We start from the raw sequence: 10903 nt of genomic DNA, 5'->3' as shown, positions 1-10903 counted from the left end.
CCCAAGTACTGGGATTACAGGCATGCACCACCATGCCCAGCTCCCCCCACCAAGTATGATTTTCCTTGTAATGAAATCTTAGTGAACTTGATGTGGTGGCACAAGCCTGTAATCCCAGTACTTGGGAGGCTGAGAGAGGAGAATTTTGGGTTCAAGGACAGCCTCAGTAAGTAGTGAGACTCTCATCAACATAGCAAGACCCTGTTTCAAAAATAAAATAATAGCTGGGCGTGGTGGTGCACGCTTGTAATCCCAGCATTCGGGAGGCTGAGACCTGGAGGATTGCGGTTCGCGGACAGCCTCAGCTACTTAGTGAGGCCCTCTGCAACTCAGTGAGACCCGGTTTCAAAATAAAGAATAAAAAATAGGGCAGGGGGTGTAGCTTGGAGGTCAAATGCCCCTGGGTTCCATCCCCAGACCGCAAAAATAAATAAATAAATAAATAAATAAATAAATAAATAAATAAATACATAATAAAAAAAATAAAATAATAGCGCCGGGCATGGTGGCGCACACTTATAATCCCAGTACTTGGAAGCTGAGACAGGAGAATCACATGGGTTCAAAGCCAGCCTCAGTTACTTAGTGAGGCTCTCAGCAATTTAGTGAGACCCTATTTCCAGAATAAAATAGAAAATAGGTCTGGGAGTGTAGCCTGGATGTAGAAAGCTCCTGGGTTCCATCCTCAGTACCACACACAAAAAATAATAAAGCAGGACTGGGGGTGTAGCTTGGAGGTAGAATATTACTGGATTCAATCTCTCGTGACACACACACACACATACACACATATAAAAAATCACAAGCAGAAAATCCTATTGAAGCTAAAGTAGATTTTAGTTTGAGGTAGCTTAATTTATATATTTTCACTGAAGCCACAAATTAGAGCTTTCAGTACCATTGTGAAACTTTTTATTATAGGTGACCATAGAATTATTACTTTAAAGGAAGTTGAACCTGAGATCAAACATACTCTCCTAAAGGGCCTCCCTTTATTCTCTTGTCCCCTAAGGCTTTTCTCTGATGTGGTTGCACTGACAACTGGAGCAGGATTTTTTTTTTCCCTCTAAAGCTTTTTAAAGAACACTAGCTTATAAAAATAAATCCTGAAAGGCCAAGTACCTCCACACTTTTTTGGGGGCGGGTTGATTCAGTATCTGGGAAAAAACCTAAAATCTTCAGTTATATCTAGGAGGTGTGTGTGTGTGTGTGTGTGTGTGTGTGTGTGCGTATGTGTGTGTGTGTGTTTGTGTGTGTTGGTACTGGGAATTGAACTCAAGGGCGTTCTACTACACCCCCAGCCCTTTTTATTATTTTTTTTGTATGTTCATATGTTTTTTTCTTTTTTTAATTTATTTTTTATTGGTGCAATGTATTCATACATCATAATGGTATAAAGAAAATACTTTTGTAGACATACATGCACACATCGCCCAATCAGCCCCTACCGGATCCCCACCCCATTCCCTCCCCATCCTTCCTTCCCATGCTTGGTTTAGTGGTTGACATCTAGTATTATAGCAATTTATCCAATATTAATGATGGTAATCTCACATAATAGTTTCATTTGTCTGATACCAAGCTTTTGATGACTTAAAGATAACATTTCAAGATTTCTTTTTGCTTTCTTTCTTACCAGAGAATGTTTTTTCTTTTTTTTTTTAGGTGAAACTATCATACATTTATTTATTTATTTTTCAGAAAAAAAATCTATCCTGATACAGAATATGGACTCTAGATACCCAAAACAATCTCAAAAAAGAACAAAGCTAGAAGATGTATATTTTCTGATTTCAAACCATATAAAGCTACAATAATTGAAACAGTGTAGTACTGTTCTAAAGGCAGATATATAAACCATTTGAGTTAAATAAAAGCCTAGAGCTAAATTCTTCCATATATTGTCAAGTTATTTTTGACAAGGTTTCCACAAACATTTGGTGGAGGAAATAATAATCTTTTAACTAAATATTGTTGAAAAATAATAATTACATGAAAAAGAATAAAATTGGACCCTTACCTAACACATATACAAATATTAACTCAAAATAGATAAAAGACCTAAATATATATCTTAATACTATAAACTTTTAGAAGAAAATCTGGGTCATAAAACCTCACAACACTGAAATTGGCAGTGATTTCTTGGATATGATTTCAATGGCACAGGCAACAAAAGGGTAAATAAACTCCCTAAAAAATAAAAACATATTGTATATCCAAAGACAATGTAAACAGAGTTAAAAGTTACTGATAGAATGGGATAAAATATTTCCAAATGCTATATCTGAAGGTATATTAATATTCCAACTAGAAATCCTAAAAATTAGCAACAATAAAAGCAAACAATACAATTTAGAGATAGGTAAAAGACTAACATAAATAATGAATCTCCACAGATAACCAATCTTAGTTGTCTGTTGGATGGAAAATCTTGTTTCTCTGGTTCTGGTGTATGTTACCTATTTCTTTTTTGTAGTAATCTCTTTGAGTATTTTATCTAGCACCGCTTTTTTTTTTTTTTTTTTTTTTTTTTTTTTTTTTTTTGTACTGGGGTTCCTGGAAGCCCTTCTACCTCCGGGCTACACTCCCAGACCTATTTTTACATTTTTATTTGGAAACAGGGTCTCCTAAGCCAGCGCGTGCGGCTGGCTTCGAACCTGTGCGATCCTCCTGTCTCTGTCTCCCAAGCGCGGGGATTACAAGCGCGCGCCACCACACCCGACTCTAGCACTGGTTTTGAAGACATAAATTCCTTCAGTTTCTGTTTGTCGTGGAAGCTTCTTATTTCCCCATCTAATTTGATAGAAAGTTTTGCTGGGTAGGAAATTTTTGGCTGGAAGTTGTTTTCTTTCAGAGTTTGGAAGATGTTACTCCAAGCCCTTCTGGCTCTCATGACTTGGTTTGGGAAGTCTGGCGTGATTCTAATTGGTTTGCCTCTGAATGTCACTTGGCCCTTTGTTTTTGTTGCCTTTAAGATTCTCTGCTTGGCTTCCACATTGGTCATTTTGACAATTATGTGGCATAGGGATCCTCTTCTCTGATCCTGTCTAAAGGGAGTTCTATAAGTTTCCTGGACCTGTGTATCAACCTCTTGCTCTACGTTTGGAAAATTTTCTGCTATTACTTCCTTGACGAGGTTTTTGATCCCTTTGGTTTCACCTTCTTTTCTCTCCTCTATTCCAATTATTCTTAGGTTAGCTCTCTTAAAATGGGCCCATATTTCTTCAATGTCAGATTCCTGCTGTCGGATTTTTTTTTTCTACATTAGAAACTATGCGTTCATTTTTTGAATGATCATCTTCTAGGAGCGAGATTCTATTCTCCATGTGGCCTAATCGGTTGTTTGTACTTTGAATTGAGGCCTTTACTTCATTAATTGCATCCTTTATCTCTATTTGTCTCTCTCTGAATTATTTTCAAAACGCCTCTATTATTTCTACAGTTATTTTCCTGATTTGATCTTCTAGAAATCTCTGAATTTCTGTTTTATCAGGTTCTGATGTTGAGGGGTTGTGGGCATTCATTGCTCCATTGTTATTCCTCTTTCCCATGATTTCGGAAGTTTGTGCCTTCTCTGGGTTCTTCCCTGGGTCACTACGACTTCACTTAAGGTGCTCTGGATCTCAAGTCTGTGGTATCTCAGTCACCACTACTCCTTTGCTGGGTTGTATTAGAGTCTCAGACCTGTTGTTGAGTGCACAGATGGAGCTGTCGTGGACTCGGTGAATTCGCTGCTGCTGCTGCCGGTAGCAATATGGCGCCGCTGCCACGCCCTTAGCTGTGAGGCTGGCGGATTTCTTTTTTGTTTTTGAGCTCCGCTCTGTGTCCCTGCAGGGTGTGCTGAGCCCAGCCTCTGGGAGCTTTAGATGCTCCCTGGCTGAGAAATCTGCCGAATTCCTCCCGGCTGATCCGCAGCGGCTCACCTCGGCTTGCTGTCCGCCGCTCCTCTCTGGAGCCCGGTGGGCTGTTGAGTGCGTTGGTCTGGTGCCATCCAGTGAGTTCACCGCTGCCGCTGGCAGTAAGGTACTGCTGCCGCGTCCTCAGGCGTGAGGCCGGCGTATCTCCTCTGTGGCTCTGAGCTCTGTTATGAGTTTCCTTCCTCTCTGGAGCCTGGTGCTGCAAGGGAAGATGGCACCTGCCACTTCACGCCATGTTTCCGGCTGCAGCACTGCGGTCTGTTTTCTGTGTCTCGTTTTTCCAGCCCTCTTTTTCTCTGTCCCTTGAAATTACATTTTTTGTTTCTCTGCTGATGGTGTTTTCTGGCTATGAAAGGCGCTGATTTTGTGGTAATAGAGATTGGTTGTTAGCGGGGCTCGTAAGCCCCGCTTTTCTCTGTCGCCATCTTCCCAGAAGTCTCCCCTTTTTATTTGAAACAAGTTCTCACTATGTTTCTAAAGTCTTGCTAAATTGCTGAGGCTGCCTTTGCACCTATGATTCTCCTTTTTCAGCCTTCCAAGTACTGGGATTACAGGCTTCTGCCATGGTGCTTTGGTATCTAGGATGTGGTGTGTGTGTGTGTGTGTGTGTGTGAGAGAGACAGAGACAGAGGGAGAGACAGAGACACTGAGGCTAGAATTTGGGGGCATTCTACCTCCAAGCTGCACCCCAGCTCTATTTTATATTTATTTTGAAACAGGGTTTCACTAGGTTGCTGAGAGTATCACTACTTGCTGAGGCTGTCCTTGAACTTGCAATCCTCCTGTCTCAGCCTCCCAAGTACTGGGATTATAGGCGAACATCACCATGCCTAGCTGATATGTACATTTTAATTACATTTTATTTTAATATGTACATATTCATTATTTGATTCAACATTTGCTGGTGCCTCATTATTGCCTGTGAACTGTGTCAAAATCTGAGGATACAAAGAAAATGAAGCCTGTTCCTTTAAAAATGATCATAACCAGCTGGGAATGGTGGTGCAAGCTTGTAATCTCATTACTTCAGAGGCTGAGACAGGAGAATCCGGATTTGCGGCCAGGCTCAGCTACTTGGTAAGGCTCTCTGCAACTTAGACCCTGTTTCAAAATAAAGAATAAAAATTAGGGCTAGGAGTGTAACTTGGAGGTAGAGTGCCCCTGGGTTCAATCCCCACCATGGCAAGAAAACAAAAAAACAAAAAACAAAAACAAGCAAAAAAAAAAAAACTGACATATGAACAACTAGTTACTAGTTACAGTTCACTGTATTGGGGGCATGAGAGAAAGGCTGAGGAAGTACAGAGAAGAGAGTGCATCATTCCTGGGTAGTGGTTGCTTTATGTTGTATAGAAAGGTATTTGACTCAATCCCCCAGTATCCTCCCTTGCCCCCCATTAAAAAAAAAAAGAAGGAAAGGTATTATTTGACTTGTGTCTTGAAAGAGGAGTAGGAATTTTTTAGATGAATGAGTAATGAAATGTCATCATAACGGAGGGGTTTGCAGGTACAAAAGCAGGGAGTTGTGATAGAGCACATTATGAGTGGGGAATTACAAGATTTTACTTTGGCTGAGGAATAATATTTGTGTTGAAAGGGTAGGAAATGAGGCTAGATAGATAGGCAGGAGCTAGAGAGTAAATGATTTAATGTACATGTGTTCTGACTTGTTCCTATAAACCACTATAGGCAGCTAGTTGTTTATATTAAGTTAATTAAAATTAAATTACAATCCAACCAGGTGTGGTGGTGCATGCCTGTAATCCCAGCACTTGGGAGGCTGAACAGGAGGATCACACAGGTTCAAAGCCAGCCTCGGTTACTTAGTGAGGCTCTCAGCAACTTAAGCGCCTGTTTCCAAATGAAATATAAAAAAATAGGGCTGGGAGAGTATAGCCCAGAGGTAGAAAAACCCCTGGCTTCCACCCCCAGTACCACACATACACCCACAAAAAATTACAATCTAGTCCCTAAGTCAGACTAGTTACATTTCAAGTGTTCAGTGGCCACTGTGGTTGGTAGCTTCTTATTGGACAGAACATAGGACATTTACATATCTGCAGACAGTTCTGATGAACAGCACTGCTATCAGCAGTGTTGGGTGGTTTCATTAAATGACCTCAGGCAGATAAGTGACATAATCATATTTGGGTTTAGAAATATCACTCTGCAGTGGCAGAGTTGCACACACCTATAATCCTAGTACTTGGGAGGCTGAGACAATAGGATCACAGGTTTGAAGAAAACCTCAGCAAGTGAGAAAAATAAAAATAAAATAGAGTTGGGGGAAGCTGGGCGTGGTGGCTCATGCTTGTAATATCAGCATTTGTGAGGCTGAGACCAGAGGATCGGAGGATTGAGGGTTCATGGACAGCCTCAGCTACTTAGTGAGGCCCTTTGCAACTTAGTGAGACTCTGTTTCAAAATAAAGAATAAAGAATAGGGCTGGGGTGTAGCTCAGAGGTAGAATGCCCACCAACTTAAATATATATAGTGTGTGTGTGTGTATGTGTGTGTGTGTATGGGGTTGGGAGCTGGGCGTGGTGGCGCACGCTTGTAATCCCAGCATTTTGGAGTTTGGGAGGCTGAGACTGGAGGATCACGGTTCGCAGACAGCCTCAGCTACTTAGTGAGGCCCTCTGCTACTCAGTGAGACACTGTTTCAAAATAAAGACTAAAAAATAGGGCTGGGGATGTAGCTCAGTGGTCGAATGCCCCTGGGTTTCATCTTCAAACCTGCAAAAAAATAAAAATAGGATTGGGGGGTGTAAGTCAGAGGTAGGATACCCCATCGGTTCGATTCCCTACACACACACACACACACACACACACACACACACACACACACACACGCTTAATCTCACCCCAAAACAACATTACAAAACACCCAGAATGATTTATCAAATATATGGGCACCTTATTTGTCAGTCAGATTGCCATATAAAATTAACCATCACAGTTTCGTAGCAGGTCGGTCCCAAAGGGCAGAGAAATAGGTTTGCCTACATAGTTTTTGGTGGCTCCTTGGAATTTCACCATAGCAAGCAGTGATAAAACATTACAGCCAGACATGGTGGCGCACACTTGTAATACCAGTACTGGCCAGGCTGAGACAGGAGGATCCGGTTTGCGGCCAGCCTCAGCTACTTAGCGAGGCCCTCTGCAACCTAGTGAGACCCTGTTTCAAAAATAAAGAATAACAAGCCAGGAGTGGTGGCACACGTGTGTAATCCCCACGCTTGGGAAGCTGAGACAGGAGGATCGCTACTTAGGCTCTCAGCAACTTAATGAGACCCTGTTTCCAAATTAAGTGTAAAATAGGTTTGGGAGTACAGCCTGGAGGTAGATAGCCACTAGGTCCCACCCCCAGTACCACTAAAATATAAAGAATAACAAATCAGGCTGGGAGTGTAGCTCAGGGGTGGAATGCCCCTGGGTTCAATCCCTAGCAACACACACACACACACACACACACACACACACACACACACACACACACAAATAGGATCTTTGCAGGGATTCTGACAATAAACCAATCATCCTGTCATTGAAATCCCCTTTGTATTTACCAGTTTTACATGCTTTTTTCCCCCAATTCAATAATAGCATTACCAAAACAACACTGGAAAGAACTGCATTTTGTTATTTCATGTGATGCTGACTTTAGGTTCTGTGTACTCCCCCCGCACAGGGTTTTTGTGCACATCTCTGTAACCTGACTCCTCATTGCTCTAGAATTGCTCATTTATGAGCGGTCTCCCCGTTTATCTCTATATGCCAATTGAGAGAAGGGATCATGTAACATTTTTCTTTTTTGCGGTACTGGAGATTCAACCCAGGGGGTTCTACCTCTGACCATAACCCCAGCTCTATTTTTTTATCCTTTATTTTGAAACAGGGTCTCATTTAATTGCAAAGGGCCTAAGTAGCTGAGGCTGGGTGCAAAGCTGCGATCCTCCTGTTTCAGCCTCCCAAGTACTGGGATTTACAAGCGTGTGCCACCACCCCCAGTTTTGTAATATTCATTTTTGTGTTCTCAGGACTCTATCAAAGGATTGACACAAATTAGAGCTAAATGAATTATCGACTTACTGTTGTGAAGTAGGTAAAATGAATGCAGTGACATTAGCTCATGAGGAGTGTGTCAGGGGGAAAACACTTTGCACAAACTTGACTGGTTGAAACTCAGCTGTCCTAATGTATCTCAGGTCCCTTAACTCCTTAATTCCTCAGTATCCTTAGCTTCAAAATCTAGTGATATCTTCCTAACAAGCTTATTGTGAGGAATAAAGTGATGTGTACACCATAAAGTATTACATATAGTGGCCACTCAATAAAAGGGGTCATTCTCAATTTTTATGGAGCAATTTAATGTTAGAAATGTTTACATAGAGTCAACTCTTAAATCGAGGTTAGAGTCAGGATTTTCATGTCTTGTGCTAGACTTTAGAATAAATTAGTCAGACAGGATCTGACTCCTCAAGGAAGTCAGTCAAATACGAGGGAGAGCCCGGAGTGGTGGGTCAGGCTTGTAATCCCTGTGATTGGGAGGTGGAGACAAGAGGATCACGCAGGTTCAAAGACAGCCTCTCTGGTTTAAGAGACCCTGTTTCCAAATAAAAATATAAAAAATAGGTGTCTTGGAGTGTAGCCCGGAGGTAGAAGGGTTTCCAGGAACCCCAGTACCATCAAAAAACAACCAACCAACCAACCAACCAAACAAACAAACAAACCAAATATGAGGGAGAAATAGAAGATAATAGGCTTTTTTTTTTCCCGAAACTGGGACTGAATCGAGGGGCCCCAGCCCTATTTTTTATTCTTTATTTTGAAACAGGGTTTCACTAAATTGTGGAGGGCCTCTCTAAGTAGATGAGTCTGGCAGTGAACCTGCCATCCTCCTGTATCAGCCTCCCAAGTACTGGGATTACAAGCGTGTGCCACGCTCGGCCTCAGTAATAGATATTTTTGCAGCTGAGATACCAAAATTGTGTGAAAAGCACCTGCTAACGCAGAAATAGCAACTAATTCTGCCTATAGAAATAGCAGTGTAAGTGACAGCTGAGCTGTACCAAAGATCGAAGTCTAGATTTTTAGACCTTGAGTCCCAGAAACTGCCGGAACCAAGGTGCTGAGGGAGTTGAGTGACTCTCGGTCGGATATTGTTGACGGACCCGGGCAAGGCCGTTCCGTCGGCGTTTTCAGACGCAAAGGGGTCGCGACTGCTGGGGCGGATTTTCGGTTTGCACAGTTAGAGGCCGCCGCAGCGAAGGATGAACAGAGCTCTGGGGAAGGTAATGTAGACTACGCACGTAGGCACTGGGGTGAGCGGTGGGGAGAGGGGAGGCAGCGGCGTGCAGGCATGGGAACGCGAGACCCTGCGGACAAGAGGCGGTTCCCAGCAGGCCTTGCGGCTGGGAGGTGCTGGCGGCGGGATTCGCACCACGCCCCTCGCCTGAGCCCTTGCCCCGGCGCGGGAAAGGAAAGGCCCCCCAAAGGGAATGTGGACACAAGACGTGGTCCCCCAAACTGTCTGACCCTGGGCAGGTCATCTTATTTTTTGCTCTTAATCATCAAGTTCTAGAAATTTTCTTTGGAAAAAATTAATTTGCTGAACTGGATGGGATGTGAAACTGGATAAGTGATAAACTAGTTTTACTTCCAAAAGTTTATTGGAGTGACTATCATAGAACGCGAGGAAGGACATTTTTTTTTTTTTTTGAAAGAGAGGTACTTGGGATTAAATCCAGGGGTACTCTATCTCTGAGCCCCAACCCCCCTCTACACTTTTTTTTTTTTTTTTTTTTTTTTTAAATTTGGGACAAGGCCTCGCTGAATTGTCAAGGCTGGCCTCGAAATTATGGTCCTCTGTCTCAGCATCTCAAGTTCTGGGGTTACAGGTGTGCACCACCAAGCAGCTTGAAACACCATTCTTTCATACATTCTTTGGACTTCCCCTGTTCTCTTAACATTTTTTTTTTTTCGGTACTGTGGATGGAACCCAGGGGCATTCTACCTCCGAGCCACAACCCCCAGCCCTATTTTTTATCTTAATTTTGAAACGGTCTCACTGAGTTGCAAAGGGCTACACGAAGTAGCTGAGGCTGTACTCGAACCATTATCCTCCTGTCTCAGCCTCCCAAATGCTGGGATTACAAGCGTGTGCCACCACGTCTGGCTCTCTTAACAGATTTTTTTTTCTTGTACTGGGGATGGAACCCAGGGGCATTCTACCTTTGAGCTATACCCCCAGCCCGATTTTTTATTCTTTATTTTGAAACAGGGTCTCACTAATTTGCAGAGAGCCTCACTAAGTAGCTGAGGCTGGCGGTGAACCCGGATCCTCCTGTCTCCATCTCTCAAGTATGGGGATTACAAGCATGTGCCACCATGCCTAGTTTAACAATTTATATTAAAAATTTATATTAGGCATTAATTGTAAAAACTCTATCTTCATAATTATGTCATCATAGTCATTGCTTTTCATGGATCTACCTGTAGCTACCTTGGGGCTGCCCTTGAATATCTCTATTTTTGAATTTCTCTAAGGGCTTATACCTTACTTAATTCTTTATGAAAGGCTTGCTTGTTTATCTTAGCCAATTTGTGAGAATTTGGCCAGATATGGTACAAGCTTAATAAAAAGCAAATCAGAAAGTTTCAAAATTTTATTGTAAAAAATGGCCTGCTGGGTGTAGTGGTGCATGTTTGTAATCCCAACACTTGGGAGGCTGAGCCAGGAGGACGGCACAGGTTCGAAGCCAGCCTCAGCTACTTAGTGAGGCTCTCAGCAAGTTAGTGAGACCTGTTTCCAAATAAAGTATAAAACAGGTCTGGGAGTATAGCCCGGAGGTAGAAAGCCCCTGGGTTCCACCTTCAGCATCACACAAAAAGTAAATAAATAAAGCCGGGCGTGGTGGCACACGCTTGTAATCCCCGCGCTTGGGAGGCAGAGACAGGAGGATTGCGCAGGTTTGAAGCCA

At 42.5% G+C, this 10903-nt stretch overlaps 1 protein-coding gene across 1 annotated transcript in view; it reads left to right on the top strand.

Annotated features, from left to right (window-relative positions):
• Positions 1–9193: 9193 nt before the first annotated feature.
• Positions 9194–10903, top strand: part of MRPL48 (mitochondrial ribosomal protein L48) — a gene marked incomplete at both ends in the record, with an annotated part of 79165 nt that continues 77455 nt past the window's right edge. The window contains one exon of the mRNA XM_080718808.1: positions 9194–9214. Within this exon, the coding sequence (XP_080574934.1) occupies positions 9194–9214 (21 nt within the window). The remainder of the gene's footprint in view (positions 9215–10903) is intronic.

The sequence above is a fragment of the Muscardinus avellanarius genome, assembly GCF_963383645.1.
Source record: "Muscardinus avellanarius genome assembly, chromosome: 1".
Classification (NCBI taxonomy): Eukaryota; Metazoa; Chordata; class Mammalia; order Rodentia; family Gliridae; genus Muscardinus; species Muscardinus avellanarius.
The sequence above is the reverse complement of the archived record's forward strand: the minus strand, read 5'-3'. Positions and strand labels throughout refer to the sequence as shown.